The following is a 16,762-nucleotide window of genomic DNA, read 5'->3' as shown; positions in this document are numbered from 1 at the left end:
GGTTCTTATCCCAGTGGGCCATGATTTCTCCCAGGTGGGGATTTGCAGCCAGCCCTCGTCCCCTCCTGTTGGGGCATGGAGTTGACAGCCCGTGACTTGGGCCCTTTTGTCCCTGTCCTCAAAGGTTTCTTGCTGCATATTCAGTTCCATGCTCACCTCTGGGCACCTTTCTGAACAAACACCAAATGCACTATTACAGATCTGTAAGCTCTTCTATCATCCTATCCCGATTAAAAGATGACACTCACCATCCCAGTCCTGACTTACAGGGTATATAAGCAGTAACTTCTCTTCGCACAGGTTTAGGGTTTTATTTCCACCTCAGGCTCAGCAGCCTGCCAGTTCACCCACAAACATCCCTAGGCTTTGAGGAAATGAACTATTTATGTAGGGGGACCTGAAACAAAGACTCCCTTTGTGCAACAGAAGTAGGGGAGGCAGAACAAGAAGTGCCTTTGGCCACAGCTCGTCAATCCCAGCATCAGCTTATGGAGAGAGAGAGAGAGAAATATATGTCTGAGTGCAGCTCATCTCACCCAATGTAGGCATCTGCCAGGCAGAAGGAGAATAAATTTTAACTTTTAGAATGAGATAAATGATACAAGTTTCTCCCTTCCCCTCCTTACCTGGAAAAAAAAATCTAGATAACCAGTTCCTAGCTTGATATTCACTGAGAAGTAATATTCAGACCTGGAAGGATCTAAAGTAGAGTATCCTGATGGCCCCTCTGCTGCTGGAGCCCCTGGCTGTCAGACAGAGCTGCCCTGGCTCCTGCTGACTTGCTTCTCATGTCCTGGAATTCCCTTCCCAGGGCAATCACCTCCTCCTGCCAATTTTTCTGTTGGTTTTCTCCAGCTGGAGGCGGATCAGGGCAGTCTGTGCAGTGGATGTGCTACCAGGGACAGGGCTGCACATTCGGATTTCTGCCAGCCCTTGCCTTCCCTCCCCTCCATCTGTGGGGTGATGCCCTGTGGGGGTGATGAAAAGCTCACCCTTAATCTATAGAAGGGATGGGTGTGGTGCCTTCTGCCTCAGGAGAGCATAATTTTATTTGTGGTGCCAAAGAGAAATAGAGGATAAAGCTATGTCAGGGTTGGGAAGGGTGAACGCGTCTGAGTCAGGTGTGCTGGCAGTTCCCTGCAGTGAATGGGACCAGTTTTTCTCTTGGAATCATGGAATGGTTTGGGTTGGAAGGGACCTGGCCAGGTGGGAATTAGCTGCTCCCTGGCCCACACTTTCCCAAACTTGCAGAATGCTGGACCAGCCACTGGCAAAATGGTTCATTTCAAGAGACTGACTGGCTCCAGACTGTGAGAGAGCTTTCAGCATCCTGATGCCTGTCCTGTGCTCCCAATGCAGATTCCTTGGGCAAGTGGGACCAGATGTTCCCTGGGAAGCCTGTGCTGCAGGCTGGGCTCCTGGTGCATGCAGGTGTGTCTCCACAGGGAGCATCATCTCCTTTGGAGGCTGCAGGATGGCCCCTTGAGTGCCAGTCCTATCTTTGCCAAGCACTGTGTTATCTCCAAGCCTCCAAATCCTTTTTGGGACCTTCAGGAGAAGGCTGCAAGGTGTTTGCCTGCAGTGTGGACCCAGGGATGTCTGGAGGGGTGGGAGGAGCAGCACAGAACAGTGGGCAGTGCTAGTGGGAGGGAAAAGGGGCTGATCACTGCCGGCTGCCCTTAAGAACATGCTGCCCATGTTATATTCAGCTCCTCTTCCTCAGAATTGGGACACTTTGGATTTTGGTTGGGAGATGATGAGGAAGATTTCTCTCTCTGCCCACATGAACATGCACACTGAGAATGCTCAGAAGCCCAGTTCTGTGAAATAACCTTCTCTTCCTCAGTGGTTTGTCACAGTGGAGCAGACCCCAGCTGGGGAGGCATCTGAGGTGGCAGTGGGGAGATCCCTCTGGCTAAGCCAGCTAAGGAGTGTGGAGCACTCTGCAGTCCTATGCTGGACTGCCCACACCACTCCTGCCCTTGCCTGGGTCACTGGAGGGAAAGGAGGGCAGGTATTTTGGGAACTCTTGAAGGAAGTGAAAGCAGAGTCTGAATCAAGTTCCTCTTGAAAGTCTGTGAAGCCACTGAACTTCAGAGGAAGGTTTCTGCTCTGCACCAGGCTCAGTGTTTGGGCAGAAGTTTCTAAGTCATGTATGAGTCTTTTTACGATACCAAAAGTGCAAAAATATTTCAGTGAAAGCAGAAGAAGTTCTATTTGTGGATGTTCAGGTCAGCTTAGGTTGGAAATTCAAAGTACTGATCTGACGAGCAGCCCTTTAACTCTGCACAGCTGCAGCTTAGGGGGGTTACAAAGGTCCTTCTGCAAACAATCCCTGTGCCAGGCCCTGAACTGAGCCTTGGCCCTAAAAACCTCACTGTGGGTTGGAGCAAACCTCTTACCTACCTTGTCTGTGGTTTTGTGTGTTATAAACTCCGGTCTTGCGCTGTGTGCACTTAACAGCAGTGTGTGCTCACACCCTGCCCAAGAGACTCCCGGCCTTCAGCTGTTCCCCGGACGTGCTGTGTTGCTTTTCCCCTGACACATGTCAGGAAAAAGAATAAATATTGGCTTTACAGTGTTTATAGCCACACTCTCTCTCCAGTATAAAAGGTTCCTTCAGCTTTAGCTGCTCTGGTTTCTCAGCATTCCCTCCAGAGGGGAACCTGCAGCAAGCAGAGCACCTCTCCTGCCGCTCACTTTTGGCCAAGACAAATCAGTCACCTCATCCATAACCCTGTCCTTATCTGTAATTCTCTGTTTGTGTCCATAACCCTCTGTTCTCCTTGTGTTTTGGTTTGTGGGTGCCAGCTGGAGTCAGTTGCCCCAAGGAAGGGCAATGCCTGACATTCACCCACTGTTCACCATGTAAATGGTGGAGTGGGACAGAGCAGGGGTGAAATGGGATTTCATGGCTTATCACCAGGTGTGGCTGTGTGTTCTTCTAAGTCTTCTTTCCTAAGTGGTGAAGCTGGTGTAACTATGGGAGTCTGTGGGATTGTTTTGTCAGCAGGGGAGCTCATGGAACTGAATTTTGCCCTGCAGTGACAGTGGGGGCAGCATGTCTGGGTGTCACAAAGCTGTCCCTTTAGCTGAGGCAGCTCTGAATAATCTAACCCTGAACAATTTTGCAGAGAAATGCCAAAGTATTTTATCTGACTCGAGAAAAACCCTTTGAGATCCCGTTGGTATTGCTGGGGAGAGCTGTCTGTGGTGTCTTCGGGGCAGCCACATCTAAGAGGAGCTCAATGGCTACAGGCTGTGCTCTGTTTGGGTTTGTGTTTCGGGAGCAAAAAGCTGGTGTGGTTTGAGCAAAATAGGGGGGCCTTTGAGGATTGATGAAGGGTCAGGTTTTAATTTTGCATTTTAACAAAGAGATTCTCCCTCTGGCTCAGTGGTGGGGCAGAGCAGCTGCTGATGGTGGAAATGGAGATGGCTTTGCCCAGGAAGCTGCTCCTGTGGTTCCCGGGATAGGCTGTGACCTGGGAGCTGTTTGCTCCTGGGCTTGATGAACAGCAGGTTGTAAAGGTGAGCTCATAGGGGGCTGGGGTGGGGAGGTGGGTGCTCAACCACAGCATTTCCTGCACCCATGGCCTTACCCTGTGTCTGTGAGCATTGCCAACAGGAGCTGGGGAAACTTCCCACAGGAGCTAAGTGTCCAAGCAGTCAGCGAGAGGAGCCTTGTCCTCTCCAGGGCCCAGGCTTCAGCACACAGGTGCTGGTGGGAGCCAGGGACATCCAGCTACTCCCTGCACACATGAAGCTCCTGGGAAGGAGGGCTTGAAGTCTCGGGAGTGTCGAGTGGAGAGATGCAGCAGGGCAGTCCCTTTATCCTCATCTCCCTGGCCAGGCACAGAGGACTGCGGGAGGATAGCGGCCTCAGGGGTGCAGTGGCAGATCTGAGCTGCCAGGCTGAGCTGCTGGGAGCAGGGCTGGGGGCTCGGCATTGGAGTGGAGGGCTGGGGACAGAGGGGCCAGTGCTGGTGCAGAGGCCTCGGGGCAAAGGGCTTGATGCTGGGGTGGAGGGGTCGGCACAGGGTGGAAGAGCTCAGGGACAGGGCACAATGCCAGGGTGGAGGGCTTGGAGCAGAGGGCATGGAGCTGGGGCAGGGGTCTTGGAGCAGAGGGCTCGCTGCTGGTGCGGAGGCGTTGGTGTAGGGTCAATGGGCTCGTGGCAGAAGGCTCCGTGCCGGGGTGGAGGGGTCGGTGAGGGGCTCGGAGCAGAGGGCTCGGTGCCGGGGCGCAGGGCTCGGGGCAGAGGGCTCGGTGCCGGGGCACGAAGCCACCTTCCCGCTATTGTTCCCGGCGCTCCCACTGCCGCCATCCGTGCGGCACGAGGCCGGTGCCAGCAGCGCCATGGGCCGGGAATGCCGCTCCCGGCCGAGGAAGGGGCCGTGGCCGCGGCCCCGCGATCCCGCCGCCCGCTCCATTTTCTGTCTCGCCCGTCACGGAGACGCTCAGATGGCAGAGCCGCGCTCGGCGGCCCTGGGAGGGAGGTGGAGTCTGCCCGTCCTCCGCCCGCCCTCCCTCCATTGTCAGCGGCAGCGGCGGCGGCGGCACCTGCTCGGGCCGCCGGCGGCCGGGATGCTCCTGCCCTTCCCGGCGGAGCGGGGACGCTGCCGCAGTGCCGGGGCCGCTGCCGCAGCTCGCAGCCGGAGGGAAGAAATGCTGCTTGTGCCTGCCCGGCCCTGCTGCCGCCTCGGGAAATGAACATGAGTCTGCCAGGCCGCGTCTCCTGCTCCATGCTCAACTGCTTTGTAAGTGCTGCTTTTTATTCCCCTTCTCTCCTCCATGGAAGCGGGGCCGTACGCCAGCTGCGCTCTCTAGCTCACATGCCGGTGGAGGCATCCTCTGGATCTGCCCAGGGAGAAGGGGGATCCCTTTCTCCTCGCTCCCACATGCCGCCGGAGGACACCGCGGCCCGTCCCTGCTCCCCGGGCCGGGCCCAAGGGCACAGCAATGCCCGGCGCCGCGGGCCGAGCCCGGCAGGCCCGGGTCACTGTGCTGGGCCCCGCAGGCTCCGCGCCTTGCTCGGAGCTGGAAAATTACCGTGCGAGAGCAGCCGACCCCCGGGGAGCTGCACACCCCTCCCTGGCTGCGGGTGGGCAGGACCCTCTGCTGCTGCGCTGAGAGGGGGTCCAGCGCTCCTCGCCTTCTATACCTTCAGGGAGAGGGGGTTTCCTGCAGACACACCCTCGGCCCCCCCAGGGCACTCCTGGCCGAATGGGCTCCGAGGGCTTCAGGAGACTTGTGAAGAGAGCAGGGTGCTGACCCCCGCCCTGCCGGTACACATGATGGGGCTGTGGCAGGAGGGGATGCTCAGCCTCTGCCCGCCCTGTGCTGCAGGCGAGGCGGGACTCAAGGACACCCAGGCTGATGGAGAGCTTAGGCTGCCTCGTTCCAGTTCGTGCTGCTCCCTGGGATTTCTCTGTGAACTGCAAAGTGACGATGGGAGAGGATCTCTGCTCCCTAGCTGCTACACCGGCTGGCGGGCACACACCTTCCCATTGTGCTCCCCTGGGCTGGTGCCTCACTCAGAGTGAGCCACTGGCAGGAGGGGCCCCAGGCCCCCCGTGGTCTGCAGTCAGCATTGGCTGCTGCTGGAGCAGGTGCTGTGCCTTGTGTCCCTCACAGCATGGTGACAGGGCCAGTGCCTTTGCCTCCAGCTGGGGCTGATGCTGAGTTTTATGAAGGCTCTAACAGCATGTTATATGCGTGCAGGTTCCTTGGATATGGGGTGGGAGGGGTCTGGCTGCCCCTGTCTGAGGTCCAGGGATCACCTCAGGCCAGCCTGTTCCCGTGGGTGCTGAGGCTTCAGCTCCCGTCAGTAACACAAGAGGATTCAGCAGCATTTTAAATATTCCTGAGCCAGAAGGATTGGAATCTCCTTTCTTCAGGTTGAAATTGGGATTCTGGCTTGGGTGACGTATCCAGAAAGATATGTCATTTTAAAATATTATTCAGTGCTTACAGAACACAGTGTTTCCTGGTAAATGCTAGAGCCTAGTGCTAGAGAGCAAGCAGCATTCTGAAGAAAACATTCCCACACCAAATATATGTGGAATTAGCACCATCCTGGACTCCCAGCAGTGAGCATCTGCAGCTTAGTGTCCAGGTGCCACTCCTTCGGTCAGCAGCTCAGTGATGTGACAGGGCCTGGGTGAGGGCTGGTGAAAATTGGCACCAAGAGTTCATGCCAGAGCTCAAGGGGCATTGGGACAATACACTGAGACACATGGTGGGATTTGGGGTGTTCTGTGCAGGGCCAGGAGTGGGACTTTATGATCCTTATCCCTTCCAGCTCAGGATACTCTGATTGTATGCGTGAATGAAGATTCCCGTGTTCCAAACTGAGGCATACACTCCACTTGTCAAGGATGGCATGTGCAGGTTCCATGTGACCTCTCAGACCATCCTTAGGCCTCTGGGTTTTCTGGGATGTCCACCTGAGCAGGCTGGACATGTCCAGCTGCCCTGGGCTCGGTGCTGACACCAGTCAGTAGTGCCTATTGTGAATTGGGTGCACTGGGGTGCAGTTGTTGTAGGGTTATGTTTCACAGTTGTATCTTCTCCTCCAAAAGATTCAGGATCTTCCCAGATTTCTTTGGTCTGAGAGTGAAAACAAAAACTCCCAAAAGAAAGCGGTCCTTAAGAGGAGGAAGAGTAGGCTGACATTGGACTGTAGATGGAAACCCTCTGTGTCACAGTGTGTCTGCCCTGGTGCCATGGAGCAGGTAACGGGAACAGCTGACGTGACAAGTTACTGTCACATCAGTCCCCTATGGCCAAGGTGTGTCTGCTGGGCTTTCCAAACACCACTCAGCTGGAAGAGGCGGGACTTGGAGGCTTCAGCATTTCACTGTGCTGTGGGCATTCTGCAACAGCCAGAGGAACTGCTGGGGTATGCAGGCAGAACAGGCATTTCCATGCACAGGTATCCCCAAGCTCCTGGGGTGCCAAGAGTATCCATCAGCTTCAATTTTTGGCTTTCACAGCACGTGCTGGCTGAGGCTGTCTGACTGTGTGCTCTGTTTGCAATGCAGGGTGAGGAAGGCCCTCCCAGTTTGGAGTACATCCAGGCCAAGGACTTGTTCCCCCCGAAGGAGCTCATAAAGGAGGAGGAGTCACTGCAGGTAAGGAAGTAAAAACACCCAAACAGCTCTGGGATGTGTCAGGCTGGGCTCTGCAGAGCAGCTCTCCAGCCCAGCATGTCCTGGAGGCCATGGGCTGGCCGGTGCCAGGGGCACAGTCGGAGCAGCAGGTCCTTGTGCCTGGGGGCCAGGCCGGCTGTTCCCACAGCCCTGTCCCCGCCTGCCCAGCCCTGGCAGCATGTGTCCGGCATCGCCAGCTGCTGCCAGCGCAGTCGGAGTTGATGCAGTGCACGGCCAGCCCGAGCATTCCCTGTCGGAATGTGCCGCTGCCTGCCCAGCCCGGCAGCCTGCAGCAGGGAGCCTCCCCGGGCCGGGAGCGCGGGGCCGTGCTCCGCAGCCACAGCGTGCGGCTGCTCTGCCCGCTCTCCCCCTGGACACGTTGCTCCTGCCGTTTCCTGCTGCACGGTGGCTGGAAGAAGGAGCCTCCATATGGTGCCAGCCTCCTGCTGCAGAAAGCCCTGGGAAGAGCCCCGCGTGCTGTTGCTGCTGTGCAGCAAGGGCAGCATTCCTTCCTGGGGATTGGTGCTTCCTTTAACATCATCCAGTGCTCATCATCCTCCTCTGGGGCTGGAGCCAGGCTCACCTTGTTCTTGCTGCTGCTGCAGTGTCTGAGTTTGTTCTCAGGCTGTCACTGCCTTGGCAAATGGTGCTGGGGAAAGCAAGGGCTGGGAGCTGTTGGCTTGAAGGAACAGCCACAGGCTGGGGACTTGTGCAGGGTCAGGGCTGCAGGGCTGTGGCTTTGGGGGGTGCAGCTGCTGAGGTGACTCTGAGCCGAGGCTCCTGGAGAAGAGCAGACTCTGCCTTAGTTTGCTGCGTGGAGAAGTAAAGTTCAACCCTCCCAAGGGTAATTTGCCTTCAGTAAATCGTTAATTCATTGTAAAGCGGAGTGTTCAAGGCCAGGTTGGATGGGGCTTGGAGCAACCTGGCCTAGTGGAAGGTGTCTGCTGATGGCAGGGGTGGAACTGGATGAGCTTGGGTTGGGATATCACTCCTAGCCCAAACCATTCCAGGATCCTGTGACTCTAGAAGGCTGCCATCAGTTGCTAACAAGCTGTATTCAGGCACCTGCTGGTTTATTCCAGGATTTCCCTCTGTCCATTCTTGCAGCCTTACCAGCCCCTTCCTGTTCTGTCTCCCTTCTGTTGCTGTGTGAAAGAGCCACGTAAGCAGGAGAAACACATGCCAGATAAAAACAGCTCTGGCAAGCGTGCAGAAATCAACTGCAGAAATAAAAAGAGGATATTCTCTTAGGCAAATAATTAATATTTTTCAAGAGTGTTCAGACATATGCCAGTCTAAGCTGGTTATTTTTGTACAAAGAAAGGAGAAGTTGTTAGTACAGTTGTCACTTGAAATCCAGGAAATTCAGGTTTTTATACCCAACCCATAGAAACAACTTCGAAATAAAGAGAAGGTGGTCTGACTTGTACTAATTACAGTGTAATGAATTGTGTCATCAGCTGCCCTGTCTGGCAGGTTTCAGCTGTGTCGTGACACTTTTTGCATAATGGGTTACCGACATCACCTGGTGTAGGTGGCATTCAGAGAACAGGAGGAGCCTGATTAGCTAAGGACAAAGGGGCCTGGTGAATTTTAGGCTGTTCTGCCTTCTTTTTTTTAATATAAGAAAAGTCAAACTTGACTGTCTGCCAGGATTCCCTGTTTTAAAAATAACTATGGTGTGTCCAGACTGATGGGGAAAAACAGACACTTGATTATCTAGATATTTAAAAAAATGGAATACAGGTAACTTTAATGAAGCTTTCTTGCAGTTTAATCAGGACAAGCTTCCTCAGTCATATAAATCACTGTACACAGAGAATCCCTGAGAGCTTTGTTAGCAGAAACTGGGCACATCTTCAGTTCATTTGCTTACCTGGATGGTACTGCTGAGTCTCACAGTGCTGCTGAGGGCTCCCCGTGTTTAAATAGCACAGCAGGATCACGTAGGTGACACTGCCCTGGGGCAGAGGCTTCTGATCAGTCCCAGAATCCCAGAATCACTGAGGTTGGAAAAGACCCCCGAGACCATTGACCCCAACCTGTGCCTGATCCCCACCTTGTCACCCAGCCCAGAGCACTGAGTGCTCCATCCAGTTGTTCCTTGGACACCTGCAGGGATGGTGACACCACCACCTCCCTGAGCAGCCCCTTCCAGTGCTTCCCCATGGTGTTGGGCTCTTTCAGGAGCTGTGCCGAGCACTCCCCATCCTCTCTCTGAGCTGTCCTGCAGTCACGTCCCTCTCCATGCCTCTTGTGCCAGGGCTGGTTTCCCCTGTCCAAAGAGCAGGGCCTGTCAGCCCCTCTGTCCCCAGGCCAGCCCTCGCTGCCAGGTGTGCATGGCACACACGTGATCCTGCAGGAGGTGCTCGCTGGCTCCGGAGGCATCCTTGGGAAGAGCTCAGTGTGTGGGGCTGGGCAGTGGGTGCTGTCTGTGCTGCTCTCGGGGCACAAGGAGCGCGTTGCTAGGAACGGTTCCTTGGAAGATGCACTGCGGAGGCAATGGGAGAGTGGCTCTGGGAGTTCCAGTGCACAAAGTGGCTGTGTGACCTGACCTGGTGCTGTCTCCCTTCCAGGTGCCATTCACTGTGTTGCAGGGCGAGGGAGTGGAGTACCTGGGCCATGCCAACGACGCCGTGATCGCCATCTCTAACTACCGCCTGCATATCAAATTCAAGGACTCTGTGATCAATGTGAGTCTGGCCCTGCCTGCACCATCAGCTCTCGCAGGGTCTCGGAGCAGGGAGGAGTGGGAATACCCCGTTCCTGGGGGCTGTGGCACAGGAAGGTGCCTCTTGGAGGATGCCAGGCCTGGGCGTGCAGTTGCTGTTTTGCTGCTGTATTTAGGTGTGAGGATGGCGTTTTCCTTTGGACAGTAATTAGGTTTTTCCTTTGCTGTTTTCTTTAAATTCAGCCATTACCCTTGGGTGGTTTTAAGGCTGTTGAGGTCTCTTGCAGACCAGTTTTAATGAGATTTCTCACCAACACAGAGTCAGGCAGTGGGAGCCTGAGGCTTTCCCTCACTGCCTTGACTTGCCATCTCTTCCTGCAGCTGTTGCTTGGCTCAGTTACCTGTGCTTGGCTGGATGTGACTGAGACAGGAACTGGCCCCAAGTGGGAGATTACCAAGGGAGAGGACAGAAATCAGAATAGTAATCATGGAAGGAGCTCTGTGCTGACTCACGGAGCTCCCTAACCCTGGGAGTGGGTTTGTAGTTCACAGAAGCAGCTCGTGACTGGTGGAGCTGTGCTGGAGCATGAGGAGCCTGCGGGCACGGCTGCTGGGGCTGCTCTGGCCTGTGGTGTGCCTTGTCATGCCCTACATCTGTCCCTCCCTCGCAGGTGCCTTTGAGGATGATGGAAAGTGTGGAGTGTCGGGATATGTTCCAGCTTCACATTGTCTGCAAGGACTCCAAAGTGATCAGGTATCTGGTTTATTGCTGTGCTGCAGCTGCTGCAGGCTGTGACCAGCTCTGGTGGCTCCCTCTGTGCTGCCGTTGGAACTGAGCTGTCCGTGGTCAGGGTTCTAAGGCCTGGGGCCGTGTTCCTTTTCCTGGCTCAGTCCTGGCTGGATGAGTGTCCCCACTGAGGGTGGCTTGCCTTTGGGTTTGCAGGTGCCATTTCTCCACCTTCAAGCAGTGCCAGGAGTGGCTGAAGAGGCTGACTCGAGCCATCGCCCGCCCCGCCAAGCCCGAGGACCTCTTTGCGTTCGCCTACCACGCCTGGTGCCTGGGGGTGTGTGTGGATGAGGAGGATCAACATGCACATCTCTGCCGTCCCGGTGAGCTCCTGGCCTGGCCCTTCTGCTCCTCTGGCCAGCAGCACTGCAGTGCAATTGAGCTCTTGTTCGTAAACCCTGTCTGGTTTCAAATTCGCCTTGCTGGGTCATCCTGAGCCTGGCCTAGAGATCCAGCTGATGGCCAGATGGTGCTGGATAAGAAGCACAGTGAAAGGAATTAGTTATAAACACAACAAGAAACTTTCAGAGCCAGCAGCACAGAAGCAGCTTTTCCCTTTCTCCTCATGAGAAAACATCCCATACTTAAGTTCCCTTATCAAGGTGATGGAGACCCCAGGCAGTCCTGTCCTGGAGTGGCAAACAGCATCAGTTTTGAGGCAGCCTAATTAATATGAGCCCATCTGCATCTCTTCTCCAACACCCAAAAATGCTGTGACACTCCCAGGATCAGGTCTGTGGAGAGCTCTGGCTCATCCTTACACAGGCACAAATCAAACCTTTGGGTCCATGAAGAGAAAACCAGAGCTGTGCTGGTGCCCTCGTGTGGACTGGGAGTTTCCCTTCCCTGGGAACACAAAGTTTGCTTGCAGTTGCTTTGTCTTATCCATGATGAAGCTGTTTAAAAAAGGAATTAAAATGAGTGAGAAACCTGGCTTTGGAATGAAAAATATGCTGAGCCTAGAGGAGAGCAGCAGTAGCCTGAATGGAATGTCCAAAGACAGGCTGAGTGGAGGGATGGGGTTCAACAGTACAGCTATCCCAGGAGAAGCTGATAGGGGAAAGGTAAGCTCTGTGTCCTTACCATGCCCCAAACCCCAGCAGTCAGAGATATTTGCTGTGTTTCCTTTAGGGAAAGTATTATTCTCTAGTATAAATAAACTCACCTGTGCAAGTTGTTGCCGCAGGATGGGACTGAGGCGAAGAGCTTTGCAGTATTTATTTATTAACAAGATTTGACACTGGAGCAACAAAAGCCTCCAGAATTTGTGAGGCAAGGCTAAACCATGAGAGAGGAAACCCTGAGTCAGCGTCTGAGAGCAGTCTGGAGGAAGGAACTGCCTGGGGTGGGTGCTCAGTGCTCCTTGCCATGGGGTTCCTGACATCCACTTTGGAAGCTGTCTCTGCCAGAAGGGCAGAAGTGGATTAAATTAACCCCCACACCCCCCTTGACATGGAGAGGCTGTTTCTGTGCCCTGAGATGAGTTCTGACTTGACAAAACAAGCAGAGGAACCCCTGTGAGGGACAAGTCTTTCTAGCTCCTGAAGCACAATCCCTGGTGCCACCCAGCTGCCCAGGAGTTTCTCCTTTGCCAAAAAGATGCTCCGAGGGCTGGAGCCCCTCTGCTCTGGAGCCAGGCTGAGAGAGCTGGGGGTGTTCACCTGGAGAAGAGAAGGCTCCAGGGAGAGACCTTAGAGCCCCTTCCAGTGTCTAAAGGAGCTTATAAAAAAGAGGGAGAGATTTTTTGTGGGGGTGGATAGTGACAGGACAAGGGGGAACAGTGTTAAAGTGACAGAGGGCAGGGTTTGATGGGATGTTTCTTTAATGAGGATGGAGAGGCCCTGGCACAGGGTGCCCAGAGCAGCTGTGGCTGCCCCTGGATCCCTGGCAGTGCCCAAGGCCAGGTTGGACACTGGGGCTTGGAGCAGCCTGGGACAGTGGGAGGTTTCCCTGCCCGTGGCAGAGGGTGGAACGGGATGACCTCTAAGGCCCCTTCTGACCCAAAGGTTTCTGTGGTTTTGTGACTCTCTCCAGCCTGTGTCAGTTGCTGTGGAGCTCCACAAACATGTTCAGGTTTCCTCAGTGCTGTCAGTAACTCCCTGTGCTCTGCTCCTCAGGGGACCACGTGAGGTTCCGGTTTGAGATGGAGCTGGTGAGGATGGGCTTCGACCTGCAGAACGTCTGGCGCGTCTCTGACATCAACAACAACTACAAGTGAGTGTTCATCGCCGGGCTCTCCCCACTCTCCTCTTGCCTTGCCTTTCCCTTGGTAATCCGCATGCAGAGCAGTGGGTGAGTCAGACTCCAGCTAATCCTCCTTCCTGGCCTTGACAGCCCCCAGGCAGATCAGAAGATGAGCCAGATCCCTTTTCTTCCCGCTTTTCACATCGTGGAATTGGAGAGGGAATACAGCCCAAACATCAGAGCTAGCAGGAATTGTAAATGCTGACTCAGGTAGTTTATAATGTGGTGGCTCTAATTCCTCATGGAAGACATTTGGAAGTCTGGAGGTCCATCCGTTGTGGGTTTGTCTTTCTGGTCAGTCCTTCTCCATAAAATGCTCCGTTTGACATAACAACCACAGTTTTCATACACTCAGGCAGCTGTTCAGCTCTGTGAGGAGCTGGGGGTGAGCCAGTGGAGAGCTGTGAGGATGTTCAGGAGCCTGGGAATTCGTGAGGCTCATTCAGTTAGAGCAGGAGAAGCTAAAGGGTGATCTGCCTCCAGCTGCTGGCAGGGCATTCACAAAGGGATGGAGTAAAACTCCTGGCAGTGGCATGTGACAGAACAAGGCCCCAAAGTGCAGCTTGGGAGGTTCACAGTATGGAAGGGAAAAGAGCGTTCCCTGGGAACGTGGTGGTGTGCTGGGCACATCCCCAGCGGGGGGGGATTCTCCATCTTTGTGGTGTCACATTTCAGGTGAGCCAGTGTTGGAGGTGGTCCCTGTGAGCAGGGCATTGGAGTGGAGATCTCCACAAGGTTTTGCCACTATCACAGTGGAAGAGACCTTTTTGCACCAGTCAGTGTTTCCAGCCTGTTCTCTATTCCTGCAGGAGCACAGGATTCTCGGAGAAGGGCAGCTGCACTGTGCTGCAGCAGGTGGCATTAAGTCACTGGGGTTTGGTGGACATACTCATTTGTGCATTCCCTATAATCCTGTTCTGGAAACTACTAGTATCCCTTAGCCTTTCCTCTCTGTCCCAGCCAGTCCAGGCATCCCCATCACCTATGGATTGGACAGTTCCAGGTCACTGGTTTCCTGTGGAGACTACAAGAAACCTTGGACACACTGGACTGGGGAAATCCCAGTTTGGGAGCTTGCTGCCTGTTCTCTCTTCCTGAAGAATCCAGGCCACAAGCACTAAATTTGGGGGGTGGTTTCCATTTTCCCTCTGCCCTACTGACCATGTTGTTGCTTTGGAACTGTTCACGTGACTTTTCTGGCATTTGCACAGTTTCTCCAAGGATCCCAAATAGAAGTTGTTCTGAACTGCTCAGTTTTGGAGTGCACAGCCTGTGGGTCCCTGCCCTCAGCATGTCGGGCTTTCTTCCCTGCTGGATCTTGGGGTGTGGTTCCCTCTGACTATTTCAGGAAGTTCAGCTTCCATTGACCATCTGTGCTTTGCTTCCTGGCCAGTAATCCACAGCCATTAGCCACCTTCTCTGAAGACAGGTGTTTGATTTCCAACCAAACCAGGGAAGAAAGGACTTAAAACAAACCTCAGCCAGCTGGGTGTGGGCCTGGCTTTGCTTCCCTCCACCTGCCGAGTTCCTCCCTGGGGTTCCTTGCAGGTCCCAGCTTCCTGCAGACATCCTGGGATCTCAGGGGTGGTGTAATTGCCTTGTGCAACTCAAACCAGTTCTCTCTTGCTGCTGGGGGAGTGTGGCTTTAAATCCTGCCTTGGCTTTTGATCATAACCACCTGCCTCTATTCACAGGGATCAGGTTACTTTTTAACTGTTTATAGTCCTTTTATCTTTTATTTCCCTGCATTTGCAAAACAGTGTTGTTAAAGACAGGATACTCCAAGGTAATGGCTTTGTTGCTTGTCTTTCAAGTCTGTTCCGAGATGTCCTTATCTGGGAACTATTATCTTCTTTCTGGCGACAGCCATCATAAAATGAGAGCAATACAAGCTTATAATAACCACTCCTTGAGTCTTGATAAAAGTATACAGTGATAATAAAATTATTACATGGTCTCTCCCTGGCTCTCACATCTTCAGGGATCTTATACCCAGGGAAATGGGATCACGCCAGCATTTCCCATCTGGTGCACACAGGCCATCCGAGGTGGGAGTTGTTTCATATCAGCCTTGGTGCTGGTGGGTTTGGTACACGTGTAGTTCCTTCAAATAAAGGAAAAAAAAACCACTTTTCCTCCAGTGTTGATGCTCATTTTCAGGTTTCATCTTTTTATAGTTGTGGTTTTATTTAACTTTGAGTTTATGAGGAAAAAGTTGGTTGGAGTTCTGTTACTGCTTTAGCCAGATGGTGTTTCCTACTGGTTTCTGGGACTGCTCTTAATTCACATTTTGTCTTTTTTACACTTCTCTATAAATTTTAATACTATCCATACCATTGGGAAGTGATAATTAGTCTCCTTGCTTGGATTTGCCACAGGAACATGTGGACAATAAGTCTGTGAGGACTGTTAGTGGTACATGTGTTTGCCTTCTGTGCAGGAGGAGCTTGGACAAGGCTCCTGGGGACAGGATGGGATTGTTGGGGTGTCCTGTGCGGGGCCAGGAGGTGGACTCAATCCTCTTGGGTCCCTTCCAAGTCAGGATATTCCCTGATTCCACAATCTCTCTCACTGTTAGCTTTGTGGGAAGAAGCTTGTCCATCGATCCTTGTTCACAGGTGCTCATTCCTGTGTCTGTGTTGTTCCAGCCACCCTTTCCTGCCATCAGACCTCACAGTTCAAGGCTGTTCCCTTGGTGGTCTGGCTCAGCCTAGTCCCAGGGCTTTCCAGGCCACCCCACTGCAGGTGGTTCCCTTTAGAGCTCTCGTTGTGGTGAAAAATGATCGTTGAGGTTCTGAACTATTTCTTGTCTTCTCAAGAACAGCTGTTTCCTAAGAGAAGCATCCTTCAACTCTGTGGGGAGACACCTGCTAAAAAAACACAGGCACACAAAAAAAATTTCAAAAATGTAACCCCCTTCTGAAAATTCGAGTCTGCCCTATCTGCTCGTTCACTGATGTTTCAGGTAGCTCTCACACATGAGGGTGACCTCCCTCCCAAAAGCCATGTTCACTCTTCCCAAGTGAACTGAACGTAGCCTTTTTTTGTTGTTACTCTTGTGGGAGCCTTATCCCCTCTGGAAACATTGTTGAATCTGCTGAGTGATGAATGCTGTAACAAAGGGATTTTTCAGTTACTCTACTTTGGAGCAGCTTATGCCCAAAGGAAGAGTCAGGGTCTTCTGTATAGTTTTGCTGGTAGCACCAAGAAACACCTGGATGTGTCTGAAAATGTCACCTTTGGTTCAGACACTGGTGCGTTCTGTGTGGAAGCAACACAAGTCTCCCATGGGAATTTCTGCCCTCGCAGCCTTTCTGCATCTCTTCCAGTGGCTGTGGATGTCATTCCTGTCACTCCAGGGCTTGGTAGTGTAGCCTCAACGCTGTCCTGTTTCTCTTTAGGCCTGGGATTTGATCCCTGCTCATTCTGGTGGATGCTGGTCACTCTGAGCATCACACTTTTACCTCCACCTTCCCCTGGAAGTTGCCCACACTTTGTTCACAAGCTTGGCCTATTTCAGCCTTCTTACAAAGCTTGTGCCCTGAAATTTAGGGTGCCACAGATATTTTTCCTTGTATCAGTTTATAAGATACTGTTAGGCCAACAGAGTTCCTCATCCTGGGTTTTCATTTCCTCTACCGTATTCCTCTGGAATTCTAGCATAGAAAGACATGTCTCTTTGTCTTGACCTCATTGCCTGTGTCTATGCACCCTGCTTGAATTTGGCTTAACTTCTTAAAGATGTCCCATTTCCTACCTGAATTTCATTGATTTCTATCTTACTGTTTTCCTAAGGCTACAGAGTTTTAGTGATTTAACTCTTGGAAGATACAATCCTGAGCCTCTCCTGGACTACCTCTCCCCATTTTGTACTTTAAGACATCACCCATGTTTCATCTGAGGTGCCAG

The 16,762-nt window shown here is 53.1% G+C and overlaps 1 protein-coding gene across 3 annotated transcripts in view; it reads left to right on the top strand.

Annotated features, from left to right (window-relative positions):
• MTMR4 (myotubularin related protein 4) overlaps positions 1-16,762 on the top strand; it is a 57,063-nt gene that overhangs the window by 24,228 nt on the left and 16,073 nt on the right. For 2 of the 3 annotated variants that reach the window (XM_069033680.1, XM_069033679.1), the window contains exons 3-7: positions 7,044-7,133; positions 9,728-9,844; positions 10,494-10,576; positions 10,766-10,932; positions 12,727-12,823. In XM_069033680.1, coding sequence (XP_068889781.1) covers positions 7,044-7,133; positions 9,728-9,844; positions 10,494-10,576; positions 10,766-10,932; positions 12,727-12,823 — 554 coding nt within the window. Of the gene's footprint in view, positions 1-4,334; positions 4,758-7,043; positions 7,134-9,727; positions 9,845-10,493; positions 10,577-10,765; positions 10,933-12,726; positions 12,824-16,762 lie in introns of those variants that run through there. The other variant, XM_069033678.1, reaches the window with a different exon arrangement.

This window comes from Aphelocoma coerulescens, chromosome 19 (genome assembly GCF_041296385.1).
Source record: "Aphelocoma coerulescens isolate FSJ_1873_10779 chromosome 19, UR_Acoe_1.0, whole genome shotgun sequence".
NCBI classification, from domain to species: domain Eukaryota; kingdom Metazoa; phylum Chordata; class Aves; order Passeriformes; family Corvidae; genus Aphelocoma; species Aphelocoma coerulescens.
This window is presented reverse-complemented; position numbering and strand designations above follow the sequence as displayed.